General features: G+C 44.7%; 1 protein-coding gene across 2 annotated transcripts in view; it reads right to left on the bottom strand.

The window, feature by feature from the left end:
* Positions 1 to 23,449, bottom strand: part of ACAN (aggrecan) — a 50,415-nt gene extending 26,966 nt beyond the window's left edge. The window contains exons 1-2 of one of the 2 annotated variants that reach the window (XM_065847730.2): positions 22,961 to 23,449; positions 135 to 211 (exon numbers count right to left, since the gene is read on the bottom strand). In XM_065847730.2, coding sequence (XP_065703802.1) covers positions 135 to 204 — 70 coding nt within the window. In that variant the 5' untranslated portion in view covers positions 205 to 211; positions 22,961 to 23,449. The remainder of the gene's footprint in view (positions 1 to 134; positions 212 to 22,960) is intronic. The other variant, XM_065847731.2, reaches the window with a different exon arrangement.
* Between the last annotated feature and the right edge of the window lie 2,226 nt (positions 23,450 to 25,675).

The following is a 25,675-nucleotide window of genomic DNA, read 5'->3' as shown; positions in this document are numbered from 1 at the left end:
CCAAGGAGAGAAGCCCTGTGTGTACACAGAGCAGATCTTGGGGACACTTATTTCTGGCAGCTGCCCGTGCTCAGGGCTGGGACCAGAGTGCAGCACACAGCTCAGTCCCGATGTCCTGCACCCAGGACACGTACCTGAGAGCTCCACGGCGACGGCTGCTGTGATGACTCGCAGACACACAAACGCTAATAGTAAAGTGGTCATAGTTTACCTGCAAGAAACGAGAGAGGGAGACAGGGTTTATGACAGCCGTATGTTCACAGGGAGCTGAGTGCTGCAGGTACTGCTGCAGGGCAGCACAATGCTTTCAGCTGCCCCTTAAACCTCCTACATGTGGCTGGCAGTGAGAGCCGGTCCTTGGGGAAGGATGCTGCCTCCAAGCACCTCTTGCTTCAGGAAATGCGTCCGTGAGACAAATAAATAAGATGCTCTGCTATGTACAACAGACTGAAGTGTTATTATAGATCACTTATTATATTGCTCTTCCGTTGTCTCTCTTGTGATTCAATCTTCCCTGTAGAGCAGAAAGACGATTTTCCAACAGAACTTCACAGTGGTTGTGTATTTACTTGAGAGGGACCGCCACGTCCACTAAGCCTTCACCTCAGAACAGGAGCTGCCCCTCACCAGCATCCTCCATTCAAGCCAGCACTGATTCTCCAGCCACAAGGTTGGATGCATTTCGTATACCTTAAAATGCTCTGAAGGCAAATCTGCCTTCTATATGATGGAAAAGCCAAAGATTACGGTGTTTTAGTCCAATACACTTGCATTGACAGCATGTATAGCCTTAACTGCAAATGGATCCTGAACTAATAAAAGAAATCCACAGGATACAAGTCTGGGCATCTTAACTCCACTCTAAAAATATCCTTTTGTGATCCCTCAATTATTCAGAGCAACCTACTACTTCTGAAAGCTTGAGGAAGGGAAAAGAGCATCCTTCTGACATTGAATGGCAGAAGCAATATAGGGAGGCTAACTAAATTAATCCAAACTGAATTATCCCCTAGTATAATATCATGGGATTTTAAATATCCACAAATGTTAAAGTTGCTTGTAATATTTCAAATAAAAAACATGTCCTCCAGCAACAGGGCATCGTTTGGCATCACACTTCAGCACTGACTCAGAGGAAAGACCACACCTGCTGAATCACTGGTGTTTCCTTCCAGGTCACCTGTCCAAATATTGTCTGTTTATCCCCTGTGATCTAGAAAGATCCCAGCTGACCTCAGATGACAGGGAATATTCTGAGAATATGCTTATCAGCCTTGCAGAAAAGTCCAATAAATGTCCTCACTGGCACAAGAAAAGGCCAAAAATAAACCTCATCCTGTACAGTCCAGGATTAGCCTTTCACTTATGAAAAAATTGACCTTCATGCACTCATTCATTTCAACCTGACACATCACAAAATCTTATCTTTGTGAAATCTTTAGTTAATAAAGGCATTTACACTGCAGAAAATAGGACAGAACAGGGCTGGAACACATCGGTAGAGAAGCATGGAGACTTGAGTTTGCAGCTGTGGAGCTGAACAAGATCAAATGGACATATCTCCATTTCTGCTGCACCTGGGAATATAATATCAGGTAAGTGCCAACCTCAGGGAGAAACCATGGAGTGGTATCTCTGGGTATCTCTCCCATTAGGAATGATGTCTGCATAAATAATCTATTGTGAACCTCTTCTGCAGCATGACAGATGACTTCACCATTTCCCTCCACTGATGGCCAGTACCAAGTCAACTGGCATGCAGAAGATGTCAGAGTGTTTGACAGTCCGTACCTGGACGATGGCAAGAGACATGCCCATAGGGTGGGCTGGGGGTGGGCAATGAAATGCCTTCTGCTCATTGGGAAGCAAGGAGAATTGGAAACACCATCTGCTACAGATAAACAGCCTGAAATCATCTTGGCTAAACAGCCATACCCAAGAGTCTTCAAAGAGCTGGCTGAATAAATTGCTGGCCTGCTGATGTTCATTTATAACCTGGGCTAGAGCACTGGGGCAGGTCCCAAATATCTAAGCACTGTGCCAATAGTGAGACAAGATACACAGCATTGAGCCTCTTAAATACATGCTAGTTTGATTAACATAAATTCCAGGGAAAATAATGGAAAATCTGATACAGACTTCAAATAACTAAGCACTGAAGAATACTTGTAATATTAATCTTAGCTGTGTTACTTGCATACAAAACAGGTGATTCCAAACTTGATTTTGTTAGTTGGCCTGTTAGTTTGATAAAGCTGCCTGCATGCTTGTAATATATTGTAATTAGATTTTGATAAGGCTTGGATTTCATAGGGTTCCATGTTATGAGAGTATGAAACGTCAGTAGTACATACATTAAGATGGTTTGACAGAAGACTCACTAGCAGGTCTCTAAATGGAGCCATCTGAGGGACACTGATATTACAGGATGTATTTGTAATGGTCATCTACAGGGGTCAGTATGAGATACAATATATTTCCAAATAGACTATATTTTAATAGAATCAAATATAAAATTATACAAGGGATGCAGAACACACCTGACAATGAGACGTGTCCTAGAGTCACTCAGGAGAACTACTGCCATTCTCTGACATAAAAACAAATGGGAATACATCTCTGTGCATCAGTGGTGAGCATCAGGAATACTCTGCACATGTCTGGGTTGGCATAAGGATATCAGAAAAAGATGGTGCAGAATATATCCACCGGCAAGGATCTCAGGGCTGGAGGCAATGTCTTGTAGGGGGAGACTGGGAAGTCTGAATCTAGTTATTGTAACACCACCACAGAAAAATACTAACAAGCTCACAACAGTGCACAAATACTGTTTCAAGCAGAAGCTGCTGATGTTAAAGGGCTCTTTGATGTAATAGAAAGTCATCACCAGAACTAATAGCTGAGAGCAAAGCAAACACAAATGGAAAACAAACCACAGTTTAAACAGGGGTGATGGGTCATTGGAACTGGTACCAAGGGGAGCTGTAGAGTTTCTGTCCCTTGATAACTTAGAATCCAGACTTGAAGTCTTCTTTGGAAGACATGGCTTAAGCAAACCCAAGTCAGTGGCTCAAAACAGAGGTAGCAGAGTGAAATTGAAGCAACCTACGTTCACAGGAGATCAGCCCAGAATGGTCCCTTCTGACATTAAAATTCATGAAGACAAACGTATCACTGTTTCAATCTCTGCTCTTGCATTATTCATCTTGCCTGGCTCTAGGCAGTACAAAGAATCATGTTTATGAATATCACACACATTTTTCACCTGCCTTGTAAGATCTAAGGCAAAAAAAGACATCCTGTAAAATCAGACCCCTTCCCTTCTCAGTCTCAGCCAGCTATGCCTGAATTCTGCAGAGACGAGGCATCCCCTGGCTCCATGTCCGGCAGCAAGAAAGGGATTTGGGGTGAGCTGCCAGTGGAGAAATAAAAGGGGTTAAGCTGTATTTTGTGGAACATCTCCAGGTTACAGACCAGTCACTGCCAACACATGAGGCACTGCAGAAACTTAAGGCAGACACAGTTTCTGCATTTTGATGTATCAATGAGCCTTGAAGTGGAAACCGAAGTCCACTCTCTGAAGTATATTCTTGTTTAGTTAGAGGAATGCTTCCTACAAAGACAAATAACTGTGGAGCTGTGCATCAAGAGCCCTTCTGGTGTAGGTCACTGCTTTCACTACGGACCAGCCCGACATCGACTGAGGACTGTCTCCCTGGAATGAACTGAGGTTGTGGGGTAGGCTCAGATTTTTTTCTACTTGTACCACCCCAAACCTGCCATTCCAATGGATAACCTGCATTCTCATTCTCTGGATAAAGGGAGAAATTGGACAGCAAAGATCAGGGGAGTCCTGGGAGCAGGAGTGGACTCTCCAGGGTAGAAGACACTTGGAGTGGATTCAGGTAGAGGACAGTCTCCTAGCCATTACTAAGTCTTTAGTCATGATACGTGTTCAGGTGTTAAATAAAGGTTCTTACTTCTCCAGGCTCCTTAAATCAGTTACCTTTCGGCAGGTTCTGCATTTTGCCAGAATCCAAGTGAGCTGAACAGTCCTGAGTGTTGTGCAATGAACTCAGCCAAGAGAGGCAGGCAGCTTTAGACTCAGATTAGCCACTGAAGAAAAGAAAGATCCAGGAGCATGGAAAAAGTGGTGTTTAAATATAATGGGAACTGGCTGGCTGAAAAGACGTATAGGGTCTGTGCCTACAGCAAACATTGGTACTGTTCCGAGTCCCACACAGTTGTTATTTCCGTGTTTGTGTGTGCATCAGTCTGACATCATGGAACAAAATGCCCTAAATAGAGGAAATTCACTTTGTCCCAAAAGCTAAGACACGCTCATGTACTCCTAGTCTTATTCAATCTTTATGCTGATCTTTCACAAGGGAAAATAGCCTCATGTGAAAACAGCTGGGACCAGCAGTATCTTTGCAGTTTGGTTTAGCTATGGAGAAAAAACCCACCCTCCTCTTATCCCATAGAAGCCCAGAGGACTTTCCTTGTGAGCAGTGGTTAAGCAAATCACAATAACGATGTTTTGGGTGTATTCTGTGAAAGTGTTGACTCTCTGCCAGTAAGAAACCCAACCTACTCCTCAGGGTGCTGTTTGCAATGTTGATCTCCATTTTTCATTTCACTTAAGTGCACCAAAGAGATCCAGACCTGAGTCTGCACACTGCTCTGGTTGAGATTCACTATGCTGGGAATGCCTTTGATTAACGTCCCGTTGTTGCAGCAGTCGTTCCATGCCGCAATATTCTACTCTGTGTCGTCTCTAGTGGGATGTCTAAGCACACAGTGAGGAGCAAACAGCTGCTTGAAGGAGCAGTTCTGGAAGTAAGTAAATACAGAGCATGTCTGAGCAGACATGGATAGCACAGATGATGGACACGTGGTCTGTCTAGCCAAGGGGACTGAGGAAGATGGTCCTCTCATTCTAAAGCAACATCTAAACCAGATTATATAGTGCATACCTCAAAACAGTTAATCCCTATCCCCTGACTGTCAGAGCAGAGGAGAGTGATTAGCTCAAGGGTGGATATTGTCTCTACAGAGGTGTGAGTTCAGATTAGATGAGCTGGGCCCAAGGAACATGAAGGTACATCTTACAGGAGAACTGACCTGGAGCAGCGTGTACTCACCGAGAAGGGACCTGGTGCAGAGGAAAGATTTTCAGGGGGGATAAGGAGGTGCCTGAGTTGTATGACTGAGTAAAGCCTGGAGCAGGCTAAGCAGTGGCAAGAATGTCACCTGCTCAGCATCTTACTGGTTGGCCCCCAACTGCAGCTGAATGGCTAAGGAGAGAGGTGGACCTGAGCAACATGTTGGAAATACAGTCAATGCCCCCACCATATATGTAAAAAAACCCACAGGCCTCTGGAATTAACTTCATTTGACCACTGTTTTGAAAATCACCAAGTTAGCCTGGCTACTAGAAAAAGTTGAGCTATTTCATGAGCTACTGAACCCATAGGAGGTACCACCCATAGGAGGGTGCTGATAAACCCCTATTTGGTTGCAGAGTCCTTATCTTCTAGTAGAAAAAGTCACCTTGACGAGTTCTGCTGACACTTTGGTGGAGCTCTTCCTGGGGTGACAACTGAGAGAGGATGGTCAAATCTCGAACAAGGAGCACTGGAACAGACTAATTCTTGCAGCACAGAGCCCTACACAAAACCTGCAATGATAATGCTGTTCTTTCTGCAAGGTCCATGCTACAAAACCACCTTCCAGCCCTGCAGATTATTTTCTTGCAAAACTCCATTTGTGCTTGCTGGGAGAACAGCGGGAGCAGGCAGCTTTTGCGGCGAGAAGAGAGGAGGAGGTAGGACACGCTACGCGAGGTCAGGGCTGTGCCTCTGCATCAGAGTATCTCTCCATGTGCAGAGTACCAAGCAGTCTGGAGGAAGATGAATCTAACCAAACTGCCACAAAAATCCCAACCATCCTACCTTCTCTAACCATTGACCAAGGCAGAAACAAGGCCCTCTCCAACTCAGCTCTTGCCTTTCCAAAAAAGACAGAGCCGGGAAATGCTGGTAGGCTCAGGAGCTCTTCACACCAGAGAACAACTGTCTCTTTCACTGAAGTTTATTGCCACTTTATGTTGAAGGCCATGCTTCTGTATCAGGTTGTGTGCAGACTGTCCTAAATTGGCTGCATATAAATGCGTTTATTTGAGAATCTAAGTGTGTGTGGAGGGAAGCGTGTACCTATGTGCAGACAGGTTTAATCCCTTGCTCTTCCAACCCTGTCCCCAGGTTTTCAAAGGACTGAAGAGTATGGAGAGAGCGAGAAAAGGAAAAGTCACTACAGTGAAAGTCCAACAAAGTGTCTACACAGTAAGATTGTACAGTGGAAAATAGCCAGATGGCCCATTTACAGCACAGTCTAACTTGTTTGCTTGCTGGAAAGCATTTTCTGTTCTAGCCTATTTTAACTGAGTTCCATCTGCAGTTTCTCTTGTGGTATTTGTCTGTTCCACACCATGTTAATCACCCTTGTAGCAATTACATTTATTTTTGTCACCCTTAATCCTGCTGTTGTTCTTTTTTTTTTTTTTTTGGATCAAGGTGGATGCGTCATTTTAAGCTTCCTTGTTTCTCTAATTTTGGAAGACCTTTAATATACTTACGTATTGTTTCTGGCAGCTAATAAAATGCCACTTACTACCTAGAAGATATTCCTGAGCATAAAGGTATTTCCAAAGACAATATTTCCTTTAAAATTGTGGATACAAAGAGGCTCCTGAACAAGAGTCAAAACCACCACTACTCATTTAGCCTTGGATTCTCTCTCCTCAGCTGCTTTTCCATCTTCTGTTTATTCCTCATCAGGGAACAGACCTAAGTTTCATTAGGACACATGGTAACCTCCATCCAGCCTTATTTCTGCACTATTATTTTCAGGCACCAGCACTGGGGACTAAAGGTTTGATGAGATCTGAGGAGACACCATCACCCAGCAAGACATTGGGAGGGTTCTCATGTATACTTAGACAGCATGTCCCACATCCTTGTATGCTTCAGTGTCAAATGGTTGTTTCTCCATCATGTAAAACTACAGACTGTTCCTCTACGATCTCTATGAACAAACACTTTATTATCCCTCTTCATGTTCCCAGCCTCTGCACAGGACTGAGAGCTTTTCTGTTAAAAACCTCAGCCTGGTCCAGGAAATGGGAGGGAAGGAAGAGGGGAAGAAAAGTGAGGGGGGTGGGCAAAACCAGTTTTATTTCTTCTTCTTCTTTTTTTTAAATAAGGCAAACTTTGGAACTGAAATATGGCAATAAATGCGCTCCTGTGATTTTTCATGTTTTTTCAGCTGTAAAGAAAATAGGGGAAATATTCCATTCTGTCTGGCTTCCAAACCATTTGAGAGTAAGGTCTTTATGTATAGAGCAGCTTGGATGCTGCTCCTGCCTGCTCCGTTTTTGAAACTATCCCTGGAACAATAAAGTCCTTTTTTCCCAATCAGAAAGACACACAGCAGTAACTACTCAGATATTTTGTCACTGAGGGATATAGTCTTCCACACACTGACAGTCTTGCAGCGTTGGCTACTTGGACTGCTATAGAAGGTGGCAAATAGATGGTACTGAGTCATTCTTAGTGCATAAGGCACAAAACAGAGAATGTTTGTTGAAGACTAGAAATAATGTCAGGTTCCACCTTGAGCCTCAGCTGGCTCCTGTCCTCAAGCACCCCTTGCTACTGCAGGCATGAGCACAGGCACAGCTCTGCAAATACACCCTGGTGATGGTACCAGCTATAATGCGTAGTCCAGAGCTCCTCTCCATCCTTCTCCACAAAGAACTAAACTTGTCTGGACCTGTGATTTTGGTTCTATGCTATTCAATTTTCAGTGCCTCTAGGACCTTTCTTTCAATAAAAGAGTTGCAGTCTGTTATGATTTGTCTGTTTATCTCATTACATTGCACACACACTACAGGAAAAGGCAAAATACCCAAGGATGTATGGACATGCTTTCAATAAGCAAGAAGCCACAGGAAATCTTAGCAAAACCTGAGCTAGGTTCAGTTAGTGATCTAAGCTCAGATGTGCAGTCTGGAACAAATGTCCTACTGAACACAAAAAGCTTTATACGCATTTATCTGATTATACATTAGATCTCCTTCCAGCAGCATTTCTCTCCCCCCACCTTTTTATTTTAACCCTGAGAGATCAGAAGCAACATAAACACACAGGCTCCAGAACAGCAGAAACCCGTATCACTGCTCACCCCGAAACTAGCTCTTTTGCAGGAAAATCAGAACTGGCTGTCACTGGCAGCACACACCAGCAATTTTCCTACCCTTCAAGGACATAGAAGTTGCAAAACGTCCATTATGGCAAGGAGATGACAGCTCAAACCTTTCACGCAAGGTGTGGGATCAACAGCAAGTCCTGAGCTGCCATGGCTGTGAGTGTCTGCTCAATAAGGAAAGCAAGAGCCACATTCAAACATGCCCTAGAACCTCTAAATTCAAGGGAACAATGAGCCTTTGAGACCAGCTGAAGCTTGCACTCAAAATCCTCTCGACTCCAATGGGAGAAAAAGAAACTTCTAAAGAGCTGTGCATCTGCTTATGAAATAGGTGTCTCAGCTGAGAACCTTTAAAGAGTGGTTCAGTCATTTCTCAGTTGGTCAGTAAGGGAGTGTGCAGCACTGTCAGACATTTAACTTCAAGAGGTTGGACGGTGATTGTGTACTTCATAAAGTCTCCTTATACCCTATTTTTTTATGCACAACAGTCAGATGTAATTGGGATGTATCCCTTTGCTTGAAAAGAACAATCTAATCTACAAAGAAGCAATGGAACTTGGAAATGCTGTCTCTGGGAATGACAATCACCCATCACCCTTCTTCTTTCATAGCAAGAGGCAGTTAAACAATTACATCCCAGGGAAAGAAAGAGATAATCTACACTTGCTTTCTGGAGCTGCTGTCAGCCTTGAGCAAAGCTCCTCTAGACACAGGAAGGAAACTCACCAAAACACAAAAGAAGAGAAACTAGATCCTCCCTGGATGTCTGGTGTGAAGATGGCAGCTCGGGCCATGATCCAAGGAAATCTAAAACAAGCCCTTCAAGTGACAACTTCTTCCATTCAGATACACTTGCTCACTACAAAACCCACAGAGAAGTATGAAAGCTGTTGTTTCTGTGCACCGAGGACCTGAGCTACCTAAGCCCAGTACAGAGCAGGAGAAAGAGAAGCATAGAATGTCCTGAGTTGGAAGGGACCCACAAGGATCATTGAGTCCAACTCCTGTCCACGCACAGGACAACCCCACAGGTCACATCGTGTGTCTGAGGGCACTGCCCAGTCTCTTCTTGAACACTGTCAGGCTTGGGGCGGTGACACTTCCCTGGGGAGCCTGTTCCAGTGTCCAGTACCCTCTGGGTGAATAACCTTTTCCTACTGTCCAACCTGAACCTCCCCTCGCACATCTTCCTGCCATTCCCTTGAGTTCTGTCGTTAGTCACTCAAGAGAAGAGTTCAGCACCTACCTTTCCTCCTCCCCTTGTGAGGAAGATGTAGAACCTTGTTGAATAATGAAATTAAGTTCGTTAAACAAGACTTTCCCCTCATGAACCCGTGCTGGTTGGGAACAATGACTGCGTTGTCATTCAGATGTGTTTCAATAACTTAGAGAACAATCTTCTCCATGATTTTGCCAGGCACAGAAGTGAGGCTGACAGGCCTGCAGTTGCCAGGGTCATCCCTGTTGCCCTTCTTGTAGACTGGGACAATGTTTGCCAGCTTCAGTCTTCTGGAACCTCTCCAGATTCCCAAGAGCATTGAAAAATAATGGAAAGAGGTCTTGCTATGACATCAGCCAGTTCTTTAAGCACTCTTGGATGAATACCATCAGGCCCCATAGACTTGAAGGCATCTAGCTGGAGTAGCAAATCCCATACAAGTTCTGGGTTAATTGGGAATGTATCGTTCTCACAGACATGGTTTTCTAGCCCAAATCCACCATCAGTGTTGAAGACTGAGGCAAAGAAAGCATTAAACGGCTTTCTCTATGTCCTTGTTAATAAGGTGACCATGTTCATCAAGCAATGGGACAATGTTATTTCTAGTTTGACTTTTGCCATTAATAGATTTTAAAAAGCTGATTTTATTGTCCTCCACAGTACTGGCCAGCTTCAATTCTAATTGAGCTTTGGCAGTGTGAGTTTCTTTCCTACAATGGCAAGCAGTATCTCTGTAGTTGTCCCCAAGGGGCTCTCAACTTTGCCATTGCCAGCTCAGAGAAAAATGAGGGACCTGGAAAACCCTCCTTTCATTAACCTGGTAAAGCCTCTCTAGATCACCACATAACTGTTATACCTGCTGCAAGCAGGCATCAACTCAACAGGCCGTAGGTCCCCTTCAGATGCCGAGAGAGCTGCCGTGGGATGGGTAAAGCTCAGCTGACTGACAGGAGCTGCTTGTCCCAGTTGAGGGATGGCCCATGGCCCTGTTGGAGTGTGTGAATGATGTTCAGGCTGCGTTGGGGATTTTCATTTGTGCAGAATTTGACTTTTCACTTGTTTCACGAGTAGGTTGAAACCTTATTTGTGCAAAGAAGCAGCCTTAAAAATGAGAAAATGTCCCTCCCTGGCTACAGAACAAGATGCAAATGTGACTGCAGAGAAGCAAATCTCTGAAGCACTTCTACTCTGGGAGAAGTTCTGTGGTCATCTTCTGCCTTGTTTTGCTTCTGCTCTGACCCAGCTCAGCCCTTCAGAAGGCTGTTTTTCCAGAAATTTGTAACACCTTTGAAATCATGTTTTAATACAGAATTCATAGGCATGGAAACTTAAGTCTTCTTTTACTTTGCTAACTACTGCCCAAATCTGATATCTGTTAACACTCTGCTACCCAAAATTGCCTTGCATACCACATAAATGCTCCTAAAAAATGTGATGCGAAAGTTCACCTAACAAGGCCATTGGCAGGACTGGAAGAAACATCATGAACGGTCCCTGTAAGCTTCACAGTTGTAAAGATTTTTCTTCTTGCCATGCTCCAGGTAGAGAGAAAACATCATGCTGGCTTGGAAAGTCAATAAACTTAGGAGATTCAAAGTGAGAACCACAAAACTATGCGAACAGCTGTAGGACTTCTGTAATAACTGCACAGTTGGGTCATGCTAATAACATGTAGTGTGACCATGTTTCTCATTGGTACAGTCATGTGTAATATTGTACATAGCCTCAGCTCGCATTAGTGTCCCTTCATGTGAGCAGGCACCTCTTCAAGATACACAGGCTGCAACAACCGCTTGCTAATTGTACCTTCTACTGATGTGCTACATGCATCATGCTGCACCATGATCTTTGGTGAGGCCACACATGCTGGGAAGATACATTGCTGGTAATACTAAACATCCTCACACTGTCACAGCTTGGACATAAAAGAAATAGGCGAGCAAATACATTCTATCTGGCTTTCGCATTACCGAGTATAGCATGCTGCTGGTGGTTCACAGCAGTAAAAGTAACCTTCCATCCAACCTGGAGGAAGAGCTTCCAGCTTCATCACAGTCTCACTATCTGTCTCTTTTTGCTCCCCATTTTCTCTTTCCAAAGTTGGCACCTGAAAGTTTTCTCTGCATTAATTCCAGACATTGTGTAAACACTGTGCTTAGATTTACTTAAACGAGGCTGTTTCAGCCCCAGCTTTCCTCCCAAGTAGATTTCCTGTCTCATAAATTCAAGATGTGCACAGTTTAGTTTTGCTGGGAAGCTGGAATCTTGACTTGATCCTTCCTTTGAGATGACCTGGAAGACAAAAGGGCAGATGGCATGGAAGAGGGTCTGGGGCTTTCTGGTTGCTGTCTGGAAAGTGGGGAGATGTGCTGTTGAGGATGTAGTGCCAGTGGTCCATGCGAGTGTTAGTACTTGCCATAAATAACCTGCAAGATTTGAAATCTACCAATCTCTTGACATTTTATTTTTTTTACTCCATAACCCCACAAGATATAGAAACAACTTTTCCTACTGAGCAAATCACTGGCATTTTCAGTGGAGAAGCAATGTATCACTATTTTCTCCTGTTTCTAGATGCTCAAACTATTTGTTACTCCTTAGAAAGGCACATGCATATCAAACGTTCATGTGCCCCGCTTGTGCAGGCAAACAGAGAGACTCTCCTAGGAGTGAAAGAGCTTTTCCTTTTTGATTGACAAGCATTTAGTCACTAGGACTTCAGATTTTTTTTCTGACAATAAAGTGAACTCCCAAACAGAATGCAAGTGCTGGTTTTGCTGCCACTGACGAAGCCTCTCACACATCTCTGAGCCTGAAAACGGATCTTCACCAAGATATTGAAGTAGGTTTTCAGCAAAGTTTTCTGCTGTCTGGGACTGATATGATCAACTCCAGTTCTGGAGGTGCTTGGCTGGCTTTGCCTTCCAGTTTACAGCACAGACACCACAGACCACACTCAGACTATAAAGGGGGTTTTGCTGCCTGGGCTGTGTGGATGAAGACTCTCACACTTCTCAGTTTCCACTGCCAGCAAACCCCTGACAACGAGACCGAGCATAAAACAGCCACGCCAGCTTGGAGATTGAATGGTACAGGAAGGATTAAGAAAGAGAAACAGCTTTTCACTCTCATCTCTGGTTCTAGGAAAGCTCAATCAACGGCTGGGCATTGCACCCCCTGAACCAACTCATGCATGACTGCAGGAAAATGGATTGCTGCCTCCTCTCATTTCCTCCTAGACCAGCTCTCCCAGCCCATGTTGTCTCCCCCTTGGCAGTTTTAGCAGCAGTGGAAGATTGTATGGGCTATAACAACCCGCTGCCCCTCACCTCCCTTGCAGGGACTGAGTCACAGCAGCTGGGTGCTGAGCAAGGACAGTGTCCATGGCTACCGTCTGGCTGTACAAACTAGGGGCTTTCCTGTAAATCTCACCAGGCTACCTCTTCTTTCAGGTTTTTCCTTTATATTCATCCTCAGTCGCTCCCCCAGCCGATGCCCTCTCATGACACCTGGTAGCCCTGCATCCTTGTACAATTCCTTCCTTTTCTGTGTGCTCAAACTGTTCACGTACCAGGAGACTGTTCTGGCATGCAATGCCTTCTTCCCTCTTAGCCAAGACATACACTGTGTATTTAACTCAATTGGCTCGATCAATAAGGTCCCTGTTTATTTTAACATTGCTCCATTCCTTTTGGGGGATGGAGGTACCTCAAAGTGCAGTCGTGTGCCCCGTCCTGCCCCAGTTCTGTGGGGTTTTCACCATGTTGGGAACACTGAGGGATGCTCAGCTCTCCTTGCTTGGGGCAGTCCCTTTGGGCACAGACACTCATCCACTGCTCCTATTCACTTGTCAAGTCACTTTATCCAAACAGTAATTCCTGCCTTTGGTTCAGCCTGTTCTTTTCTTCTTGGGAAGAAACCAACGGGGACTACAGGCACAAAATAAATCTTCCTCTTGTTTTTTTCTACTATAGTGATGTTTTTGAACCAAGACAAATTGTACAGGGGAAGACAAAACAAGAAAAGAAATAAGATAACGACAAAATAGTTCACAGCCAAACAGGCTTGGTTTGGGTTTGCCACAGAGAAGACCATCCATCAGAGACCTCAACAGCTTTTAGCCCTACTTTATGAGACTGGTGGTGAGTTGGAAAGAGAACAGCAATGTGATAGAAAAGATGTCTAAGAAATTGTCCTCTTATAGCCACTGGCCCCTCCATGAACATGGATGTCTGTCTCTGGGTGCTGTATTCATTCACCCAGTAGAAAAGATAACAGGACTCCTCAGCATGGCAGAGGGAATAATTGGTAGAAGAGTTTCAGTTCCCTGTCTAAGATTTCCATTTTGGGTCAGTTCAAAACTTTGCCAAGAAAACTATTCAAATAAACACTTTGCGAAACTAGCAACAAATATAAACCAATACTTTTTAATCACATGAGAACTATTGTTCAACCCAAAACTGAATCACAGCCTTTTGCTTTCTTTCTAAAGGACATCCCAGTGTCTTCACAAAACTTTGCCCACACCAATAGCTCTGGTCCCTTCAAACACATGGGGAGACTAGCCTGAAGAATAGAAACATTGAACTTTAAAAACAGTCTAACTCTTTGACCTGTTATGTATGTTAGGTATATATATAGCTTGCTATCTACGTATGCATGAATTTATAAACAAGGATAGGTATGATATTACTTAGGAAGCAACTGTGCTGATGTGACATTGAAAGAGAGAGCAAGATGGAAACAATTAGCCTCTCCAAAATTAGTTTCATTCTAGGGTCAATGGATGGATATCAATAACCTTTTCATTACAGCTCAAATCTCAGGGCTCCACTGAATTACCCCAGTACAGGCAAACAACAGTCCCTGCCTTAAAGATCTTGCAGTCTCAAAAGCATGCTGCTGACCAAGCCTAGAGAGCACAAATGTGAATTTGGGGACATCATGGGGACCCTAAATAAAGGCAAGTTTCCTGCATGAAATACAAAATCATTCTGTGAGGTGTAGACTGTGAAAGGAAAGAAGTTTAACCTTAACATAAACCACAGACATTTGGAGAGCCACAGCTGCTAAATCTACAGTTTGATAAGCAAAGTCCATTTGTCATACCTTCAAAAGACAAAGCAAGGTATGTTGGAAACCAAAACAGCAATTAGATAGGAATACAGGTTTTCTGAGAGGCAAATAAATTCCTGTGTGTGAGATGTGGTTGAGGGAGAGAGCCAAAACGTTGCCCAGACTTTGTAGAAGCCCTCCATGTTTTTCCAGAGGTCCGTGGAACAGCTTAAAGCCAACAGAGCACCCATTTTGGGCAACAGAAAGGCACCAACACAGATCCTCTTGTAGGCAAAATAACTGCCTAGCAAAGTGTTTCAAAACAGCAAATACTCTCCAGCATTGATGGGGAGATGTGGGCTTTAAAATGGATACTGGAGCATGCTAAACTGGTATTTCAACTCAGACACAAGAGAAACTCACAAAGAGAAATTGTATAGAAGTAAAACTTGTTTTATACTGTTGGCATAAGAGACCAATTCAAAAGCAACCAATAATTATGACCTATTTTAACCAAAGTTTCTTGTAATTCTTCCAATAAGATGGGCAGGTAAATTATCTGGTGGCCAGATCCAGATACCACTGGAATCAGTAGAAAAGATGCAATTTACTTCTGAGGTTATGAACATTAAGCATGAGTTCTGGTATTAAAATCTAGTCTAGACAAGTAACTGCTTGCAAATCTCAAATGAACAGCAGGGAGAGCTCTGAAAAGGAAGTCCAAATCCCCACAAGTTTGTACCAAGCACTCTGCTTTCAGACAGAAGAATTAATTCCATAAGACAACATAGCAAGAAAATTCCTGTTTGGCTTTTACACACAATATAAAAACTGGATCTAATCATATATAATATTTGTTGCAGAGCAGTCTGCAGATCATGGTAATTCCATAGCTAAAACTGAAAAACCATCAGCACACATTGATCCACACCATTTAAATAAACCACACAACGGGAGAGATGTTCAGTAAAACTAGTTGACAGCTAAATGTTCAAAATAAAAATATTGTCTAACATTTAGAGAGCATTCCTGCAAACATTGTTGACTGAGTCATACTCCTAAGTCCATGATTTTTAATGGAAGTATAATAGAGAGCTGAGGGGCTACAGCTGATATTCATTCTGGTCCTCAAAGACTGGTTCGTGGCCCCAGGCTCTTAAGCCCCCCGTGCAACACTGAGGATGTTCAAAAGTCATGCTGGACCTCCTATCCCCCTGGGCTGTCTGCTCTGTGGTTCTCTCTGAAAGACTCAATGTGACCTCCTTCCTACCATACAGGTGTCATACAGGAGAACAAGAAGTATAAGCAAGTGTTTTGGAGAGCAAGAGAAGCAAGGGCTGCTGGTCCTTAACAAAATTAGCAGATGGTCTCTAAACTGAGCTCTGAAAGATCTCAATTACAAGTTTTGGCACAACAGCAATAGGTACGGTGTGCTCTCACATGGACACTGTGAGGTTTCTGGGAGTGTCAAAATTGTTTAGTAAAACTCTAATAGCCTGCCAAATTGTCCATGGTGTTTCAGAATTTAAAGATGCAAATGGCCGAACAAGGCATGTAATGGAATTTGCAGAAGTGCTTCTCCGTGTCTTCAGGCACTTTGCTGCTTCTGCAAAACATGGTCATCAGTCCCTAAAGCATCTTCTGGAGAAGGACATAATTTTATAAGGGAGATAAATCGAATCAGCTATCTGACTGTTTAATGACCCTGATGATACCCAATCAGTTTTGAAATATTATTGTTTAATTACACCAACAGCACAGATGAGAGAGACATCTCTGATGGATGAGGCACCACAGATCTACATAAAAACACTCAGCTGCATTTGCCATTGCAGAACAAAGAACAATCCAGTTAAGAATAAAATAAATTGGAAATAAACTGTTCCAGGATTGAAGAGAAGGTGCCAATCAACATATTTAATTGTGTTCACTTTCACTGATACATATAATGAAGGCACAATTCTTATACTGCAGTATTAAAGAAATGTTTGCATTTTAAGACCAAGCAAACCCAATTTTCTTTGACACTAGACAGATTCTGAAGCTGCCAAAATACCTTCACTCCAACAACAAATGAACAACTGAGCTGCCATGGAGGATACAGGGGGAGCAGGAGGCCTTAGCACCTAGGAAAGAAAGGGCAGAGCATAATATTCACAAAGCACCTGGGTTTATGTTTGTCTGACGCACTTATTCAAAGCAGAAGACCAGTGGCAATTACATGAAACTGGACGAAACCAGAGAAGAAGTGAGAGAATGGTCCAGAACAGTATCCACCTACTTATGAAAGGTGTAAAGAAAGGTACACATGCTCATCATTGTACTCATATGAGAATAATTACACAGATGAAATAGGTACAACACTACAGAGTGCTGTAGTCTGAGGGACACTTTAGGGTTGGTCCGTAGTATTTCAAAACACTGGACAGATTCATAGCTGAACAAAAAGAGCAATGAAGACCCTTCTGTCCTCTGCTAAACACAACTCAACATTGTCGGTGCCGCTGAATCATTTCACGCTCTCCTATAACAGGCAGCAAACTGTACATTGAGACTGGAAGGTGATCTGCGCTGTCAGCAGGAAAACTGCAGGGATCTGGGAATTGTAAAGGGACAAGGATTTTGACCTATGTCTGGCAAAGCATCTCGTGATCTTGAAGGACATCAGGAAGGGTCAAGATCGCATGGGCTAGCTGGCCAAGCCAAGGCATGACCCCCTTTCTCTGCTGACACGCAGTGACGGCTGCAGAATAGCTCCAGTTCTGCTGCTGCTGAACACCCTGGTTTTGGAGACAAGGCCCAAACAACAGTGACAAGGGGCTGAGATGGGAGCCCAGCATCCTCCCCTGCACAGCCCTACTGTGTTATCTATTGCCAGTGTAACAGGCAGTATTAGCAGACTAAGTACCCTGCAGTCTGACGGTATCACTTACATACCAATTACTAAGAGGCAGCAGGGTATTATTTATACAGTAAGTGCTATATAAAACAGCAGGGTAATATTTAGAGGGCAAATACTACAGAGAAGAAGGCTGCAATTTGTTCTGCAGCAGCAGCCTGTTCCGTGCACTCCAAAGCACCGAGCAGGATTAGGGTGACACTCACATGCCAACTGCTGTATGAGGACAGGGTATTATTTAAACCCCAGATACAACGGTAGGGAAAGAGTATTATTTACTAACCAGACTGAATGCAACAGCAGCAGTGGCAGTAACTGCATGGTATAATTTACAACAGAGGAAAAGACATCATTTACAGACTGGTTATTACAGAATGGGAGGATACTCTTTATGGTACAGCACCGAAGTATTACTTTGAAGCTGAGCGTTATAGAGGTACAGGGTATTATTTATACACCAAACACCATAGAAACTGTTTTTCTGGGGTAATAGTGACAGTTAATCATTCATATGAAAGCCATCCTGTAATTTCCAATATGTGGACTACGTGATTTTTTCAACCTTGAAACTGTGGTACAGATGATGTAATGTTAATTACACTTAGATCTATGGCTGCTTTACCACAGAACTGCTAAGCTAGAGTAATCTTCTGAACTCAACAGAATTGTGGCAGCAAAACTACTGAATCTGCCCCTGCCCTGTGCAAAGCCTGTGGTGCCCGGGGATTTCCAGGGTTGTGGTGGGGTATTTATCCCCAATCCTGTGCAGGATCCCAGCAGGAGCAGCAGGCTTTGCTGTGGATTACAGGTTACCCAGTCACCAGCACAGCGGCTGCTCTCCTGGTGGAGATGTGAATAACGGATGGGAGCTCCAGCTCGAAGTGATCAGCATCATCATTTTCACCTGTTTATCAGCTGCTGGCCTCTGTGTTTTCTTTACACACCTTTTCTCTCCAGCCAGTGATCTGACCTCCATCAGGAAGCATTCCTTGGTTGTTTCTTGATAGTTTCCTCATCAGATCTTTTTTTCCTAACACATTATTCCAATTTAAATTTCTCACCTATTAAGTCAAATCTGTATCTTCTGTAGCCATCACAGACAACTCCTTCTGTCCTTCACTGTTTTTCTACACTAGTGCTGATAAAGTGTCCAAGTCCTCTGCCCAGTGCTAACCAAGGGCATTTGGGAAGCCAAAGGCACATGGAAACTACCAGACCAGATGAAACCAATGGTGTGTCCAGGCCAGTATCCCATCTTGGGCAAGACAGCAGCTTCAGAACAAAGTTCCCATCATTGAAAAACAGGGAATAAATTTCTGAGGAGGAAGTTTCTTTTTTACACTAGGCATTTAGTGGTTACCTTATGCCTTGAAGCATGGGTATTTACATTCCATATTCTCCAGCTAGTGTAAGCTAGGTTTATTGGGCATGGCTTAATAGACAGTTTTACTCCTCTCAGGCCTAAGCTGTGAACACTACCACGCCAGAAGAAATTTCCTGTCCTGATCACTTTGTCCCTGCAATAAAAGGGTGTCTGTAAGAGCAGCCACGTTGTATCTCATGTTGCCCAATGTGGTCTCTGTTGAAGTCAGTGACTTTCCTTCAGGACATGCCCCTCTGCAGCACCAAGGTCCTTTAGAAGATCCCTGGCTCCCACATAGGCCCTTGGTAACACAGTGGCAACCAGGACTATCCCCATGTTCAAGGTTCACATGGTGCATCACTAACTAATGGTGAGTGCAGCTGACAGGTCAAACAGCACCAAACTGCCTTTCCCAGGACATCCCATCACCCAAGTTCTTCACAGCAATCACTGCTCCTTCTTTCCATCATAAACCTCCACACTCTCAGGACATGATGACAGCATGGGAGGAACTGTGCAGTGATGCACAAGTCCTCACCTGACTTAATTTTGGGTCTTTCCCAAGGTTCCCCCTACTTCAACTGACACAGGTGTCCTCTGGCTTGCACTGGGGTTTAAAGAAAAGCCATAAATTGCCATGCCTTGCTTGACATAAGGAGTAACTACAAAAGGTGAAACCCCAGATGGTTATGCTTGTCGGGTTATCCCATTCGCTTGCTTTCATCTCTTTCTCCCTTCTCTCAGCAGAGCCGTTTCTGTGCCTCTGCTCCATCCTCCCCTCCAGCTCCCAAGCCCAGCAAGGTCTCCTCCTCAGCCAGCCCCAGGAAAAGACAGAGCCATGGAAACCCACAGGCAAAGTTTGCTCCCAGGCTGCTTCCATGTGGCTTACACTGTGGGGATGGAGACCTGGTTGCTCTGGGCTTCGGGACGTGGCCAACGTGCCCTAGTCACATCATCTCCCTCACCCTCGCTCAGTCATGGGGCCACCTCAGTCAATGGGCTGAAGCCATCGGGAGCGTTAGATCACTAAAGCAAATTGCACCATGATTGGGCTTGTAAAGCAGGGGAAGGAAATTGAAGTGAGGTGGTCCATAGGGCTGCTACTTAACATCTCCAGGCATTTCAACAGCTGAAGCACATGTAGGCTCATTCAACCCAAGTCAAATGATTCTGGAATTTCTCATAATTCTCCCTACCTCTCTGCTCCCTGATCTGTATGGAGCAATCGCTGAGGAGGGTGAATATCAAGCAAGGGAGAAATGGAAATTTTTATTAAAAAGGAAAAGCCCAATGAAAAGCACCCAGAGAAGAAAAAAAAAAAATCTCAGTGTGAAGCGTCTCAAAAAAGGTTGAGCGGGTAGCACGACAAAACCCCCTGCCTATTCATCAGGCCAACAAAAAGCTTCTTTAGATTTATACTGTGAGTCCATTGAGAGGAGAGGAGAGGCAGTGCTCACACACCCACCCTTGTGCACACAGGCAGAGCCCGCAGCCCCGCTCCGCACACAGGCTGAGCTGTTCTGCCCTCTCACAAGGAAGCACTGAGTTTTTAAAAGTAAACTGTAAGGTTTCCGTTGTTGTACTGAGCTCAAGTATTTTTTTTTCCTTTTTTTTTTTTTTTTTTTTTTTTTTAAATATATAACAGCTCCCTCTCTTTGCCGTCTCTCTCTCTTTCACTCTTTAAACAGCCCCGGCTGCTCTGGGCTGCTCAGCAGCCGTCGTGCGCTGGCTCCGTATGTGGTCCAGACCCGCTATGAACACGGCTTTTGTTGCTGCTTCTGGGAAGCTGCCTGAGAGCGGCACACACAGCCCGGCTTGTTTCACACATGAAGGTTGTGGCGGGCTTTAGGGGGGTGGGGGGGCGAGAAAAGGAGGAGAAGGAGGAGGAGGAAGAAGAGAGCGGCTTGGGGAAGGCTGTCTTGTGGTAGAGCAGCTGTCCCACCACTGGCAAGGAAAAGAGGGAAGCGAGGAGACAGAGAAGGGTGGTGATGGAAAAGATGTCTCAGGCAGCTAAGAAAGGTCCTGCTGATTTATAAGATGGAACCAGCTGGCCCTCCACCAGCCCACATCCCTGCTGGGCGTAAGTCAGCATGGGAAGGCAATGAAGTCACTGGATCTGTGCAATTTACGTTTGCAGAGGATCTGCCCCAGAGAGAGATGAGGAGAGAAAAGACCAATAACGGAGTGGATTTTGGAGTCCCCAGGGTTTCTGACTGTCACATGCATCCCCGGGTGATACCAGAGCACTGAAAACCAGTCTCGTCTCTCTTTTCATCTACACATTCATTCATTCGTTCATTTCTGTCTTATAAGTGATACCATTCATCCTCTTCTCCTCTAAAACCCTTAATGTGTCTCACTGATTAGGTAGTATTTTATGGTGATGAGCTGCTGTTTGCTCTGACAGTGCTAAGTCTGCTGAACTTTATTTAATATCCTCTTTTCCTTAGTAAGGTTTTCCCTCCTCTCTTTCAATCCCTCCTTCCTACTCATCTGCTCTCTTCGCTCGCCCATCCATCCTCCAGCCCTCGTGCTGCTGTCAAACCCTGCTACTGTACATGGAGGTGATTATAGGAAACATTAAACAGCAGTTCAAGTGGAACAGATGGAGTTTTCCCCCCAAAGACTGCTCAGAGCACTCAACCAGCGTGGGTGCATCTCCGACCCTCACCCTCTGCTCGACCAGTGGTGGTGGGAGGCGACGCCTCTGCTTTCTGTGCCCTGACAGCAACTCGAAACATCTCAGAAAGGGGTAACTTCTCCCCTTTGACCTATCAGGCAGACACAGCCTCTGAAGCCAGCAGGAAAATATAACATCAAACAACCAAAGCAAAGAAGCAGCTCATCTTCGAAAAGCATGTGGGATTGCCCTCCTTTGCAGGGTCTGAAAACCCGCCAAACAGTCCCCAAACCACCAGCCCCTTTGCCCAGCCAACATTCCTTATTGGGAGCCTATAGATGAAAACCAAAGTAGTGAGGAATGCTTAAAAATTCCTTTCTCCCAACTATTTCATTGTGGGATGTTCCCCCCTTTCCACATCTGGCAAAGCTATTTTAGAGAGCTAGGAAAGCTTTTCAAACTGAAGTTTTTTGGCTAAACAATTCAAAAGGGAAAGGTTAAAATGCTTGCTTTCTGCCACATGCAGAAAGTTATGTAGTACAAGGATCAAACAAAAAGTCTTCAAAAGCAGTAAATTAAAGAAAAAAAGAAATTTCTGATAGAAATTCTGAAAAAAAAAAGCTTTGTTTTTTTTTTTTTGCTCTGTCCACTTCTGCTGAAGACCTCAGCTCCTTGCAAACTACCGCTAAAAATATGCTTCATCTGCGAGTGGATTCGGAAAGAGGGCAGGTAGTGAGTAACGCCCGAAGCAGCGAACTGGCAATAACCCAGGAGACGCTGCCAGCCGCTGGTCCCTGCCATCCTCCCGCACGGGGAGCGCTGTCAGACCCGCCGGCATCCAGGCTCTTTCCATTCTCTTGCTGAACTTGCCAGCCCCTACAGAGCTTGACAACCCTCCAGCTCAGAGATCACCCTTTGCCTTCCCCGTAGCAAAGCAAGGACACCAGTGAGAGCAATAATCACAAAAAGTCCCGCAGGGATTTAGGACACTTGCAACAAATCAGCACGGCGGCAACCTCCTTCCCCAGTGCTCAAATGCAGGATCAGACACATCACCAGGGCTCCAGCAGCAGCTGAAACCCATCACAAAGAAACACTGATGGGTCAGAAGGTCTTTTGGGGAGCGAGGATGGGGACAACCCCGTCTCTGCTCTCCCACCTTGTGGTTTTGGCTATAGGACCTCCTAAGCCAGTGGCTTGCTTTCCCTCCCTTCTCCAAGCCAACTAACAAACTCAACACATGGTTGTTGCCTCCGGCTGTAGCTTTGCTACCTGTAACAGGTGGGTTGTTGGTGAGGAGCATCATGTCGAGAGACACACCAGGTACAGGCTTCCCTCTTGCAGAAGGAAAACTCTGGGGACAAGCTCAGGCTCCATCAGTTTACAACTTTTCTCACATTTCTCTGCTTGCTGCCCACCAGGGAAGCAACCAACCCACTGACTGAGAGTCTGCACCTCATAGAGCACTGAGGAAAGAAATAGGAAAGTTAAGGAAAAGACACCAAAGAGAGAGAAGGGAGGAAAGCACGACGTTACCTTTAACAGTTCAGTGCAGTGCTTCCAGAATCTAAGTCCCATACACCTGGCAGAGAGATGAGGTGTTTTTCGGCGTTCACGAAGGAAAGAGCTTGCCACTTCTTGCTATTGCTGTATGTCTTCTTCACAATCTCCAGATGAGTTTTTCCTGGATATTTTTTTTCTTCCTTGGGTCCCCAGAAGAAATCAAAATTCCCTGTGTGGTTTTTCAGGTCCTTTCAGGCAGTGGCAGCAGCAGCAGGCTTGAAAAGTACTGTGTGTGAATGGCAAAAAAGAGAGAGAGGGTTTCAGACCACATTAGCTGCCACTGGCTGCAAGAGAGACCATCAAACTCCTGTCAGCCTCCTTAGATACCTCTTGAAGAGCTGGCAAACTAAGTGTATTGGATCCTCCTCTGGATTTTAGAGTAAAGGTAGGCAGGCATCCAGGGGGCAGGGGGAAATAGGAGGGCTTATGGACAGAAAAGGAAGCCCAGCCTCTTGGAAAGAAGGAAAAAAAAAAAGCAAGAAAAGAAAGGGGAAAAAAAAGTATGACTAAAAAAATACTGTAAATGGAGAAAGCTGAATGGGGAGTGGGGGATTAAATTTAGCCCTCTGGTTTGGAAGCAAACTGGCTGGAGCACCACAAGTGGTGGAGAGAGAAGAAATAATTTATGTAACAAAAAGAGAACGTGGTTTACACAAACTAAAATAGGGTGAAGCTAATTAAGGAACCTGAGTAAAGTATGTGTGCCTGCAATGCAGTCAATATCACTGCAGTTTGGGTAGAAAGGAGCAGATTTACTGAAAAGCCTAAAGAGAGCAACAAACAAGAAAGTTTAGGAAACTCTCTCGCAGGGATCCCCTGGCTGCTGCAGTGGAGGAGGCAGATGATGGCAGCGGAGCTCGGTGGGGAGGTGATGCTCAACATTAGGAAATGGAAAACACCTGGAGCATCAGTAACTGAGAAGTGATATCAAGGCAGAGAAAAGAGGCTGTTGGGAGTGAATTTGTTTGAAAGCTGTTTGTGGTGACCTGGGGAGAAATACGGAGCTTGTAAGCACCTAGGAATGGTAGGAACTGAAGAAACCACCCCAAAACTTTGAGGAGGACCTCATAACTGAATCCTTAGCAGTTCTGGTGTTACAAGTGCTGAAGAGACTGTAATGTGTTTTGATATATTTTCTTTTGCCTTTCTTTTTTTGTGGGGGATGCTGGTAACTTCGAGTGGGAGAAAAAGCTGTGCTCGGGGAGGAGGAAATAATGGGTTTGCTGCTGCAGGCCCACACCTCGGCTGGTGAAGGGGCCAGATGGCAGCTGGGAGGAGGTGGGAAACTGCTGAGAACTTCACAGTTGAGAAAACCTCTTCTGGCTGAAAAACCTGTTGTACCTCAGCAGTCAAGCCTGAGGGTGAACACAGGGCTTGCGTTTGAAGCTCTTCAGGCTTGCAAGAGGAGATTCAGCATCTCCTGCCTAAGGGAAAGTCTTTGTGCAGTCTGTGATTTCAGTTACCCAGAGAGAAAGGTAGGAGACATAGAGCTAAACAATTTTGTTGTTAAGGTCCACTTTCTTTATTGCTGTTCCTATGGGGAAGAGGGAGAAGTTTTTAAAGAGGTTTTAAAAGGTAGGAAACCCTTTAGGTTTAAGAAGGAGAAAGCTGTTTCCTCTAACATGGAAGAGACCATCACCAGCCTAAAGTAAGGGAAGAATCAGTGTGTCCACCTTCCACCCAAGCCACATGACAGCCCTCAGCCTCTCTCCCTCCGGCTCTCTTTTAATAAGCTGTTTAATAAGTGCACTTCTCTCTCTCTTCCCAACGTTTTTCTTGCTGGGTTATGATATAGTAGTTTCTCCTCCCTCCATGAGTTATTATACTTCATTTCAAAGCTTGCTTCCTTGACTGTCTCACTTTTGAACCCAAGGCTCATAACCCTTTTGCAGCATTTGTGCCCTCTCGTGAGAGCTGTGCATCCATCATGCTGACACATAATGCTCCCAGATCACAGAGACTTGCTTCTTCCCACCAGTACCTTATTCCACCTTTGAGATTCATGACCAGAGTTTGGTTGTGAATCTCCTGCTCTTGGATCACTCCCCCACTTTTTTTTTTTTTTTCAGTAGTGAAATGTTAGATATTAACCTTAAAACTTTACACATGCCCTTATATTAAAAGTCAAAAGGGCAGTGAGGGAAAACTTCATGACCATTAGAAAGGACAGTACATCTACAGCCGCACCTGAAACTCTTGGACTTCATTTCCCCTATCTCACACTCCTTTCAGTGCATAAGTGCTGCCCGTCCACATCAAATCTAATTCTCTGTCTGCTGAGGTCAAGTGGGGACCTTCCCACCTCCTCAAAGGGCATTGGGTCCATCCTAGGGGCTGCCACCACCTCCACCTGCTGGGGAGTTGGAGAGATGGAGGCTGTGCTGGAGCATCACCTGCCCCCTCTTTGCTATCTGGGGTGTCTCAGCATTGGGCAGTATGGTGTAGCTGTGGCAACGACAGGGGAAAGGCAAAACACCCTTCAGATGGGGTACGACAGCTCATGATTTAGGCAGAACTCTGTATTTCCAGCTGGGGATAAAAAGCACATAGACGGGAGCTATAAAATATGGCCTGACTTGATTTTGTTCCGACTCATGTACGTGAGAGGCTCTGAAACATTTCATGGCTGACCCTTTCTCCTCGTAACATAAAGACCTTTTGGGAAATGTATATGTTTAGTTGTTTTGC

This window comes from Patagioenas fasciata, chromosome 12, assembly GCF_037038585.1.
Source record: "Patagioenas fasciata isolate bPatFas1 chromosome 12, bPatFas1.hap1, whole genome shotgun sequence".
Taxonomy (NCBI): domain Eukaryota; kingdom Metazoa; phylum Chordata; class Aves; order Columbiformes; family Columbidae; genus Patagioenas; species Patagioenas fasciata.
The sequence above is the reverse complement of the archived record's forward strand: the minus strand, read 5'-3'. Positions and strand labels throughout refer to the sequence as shown.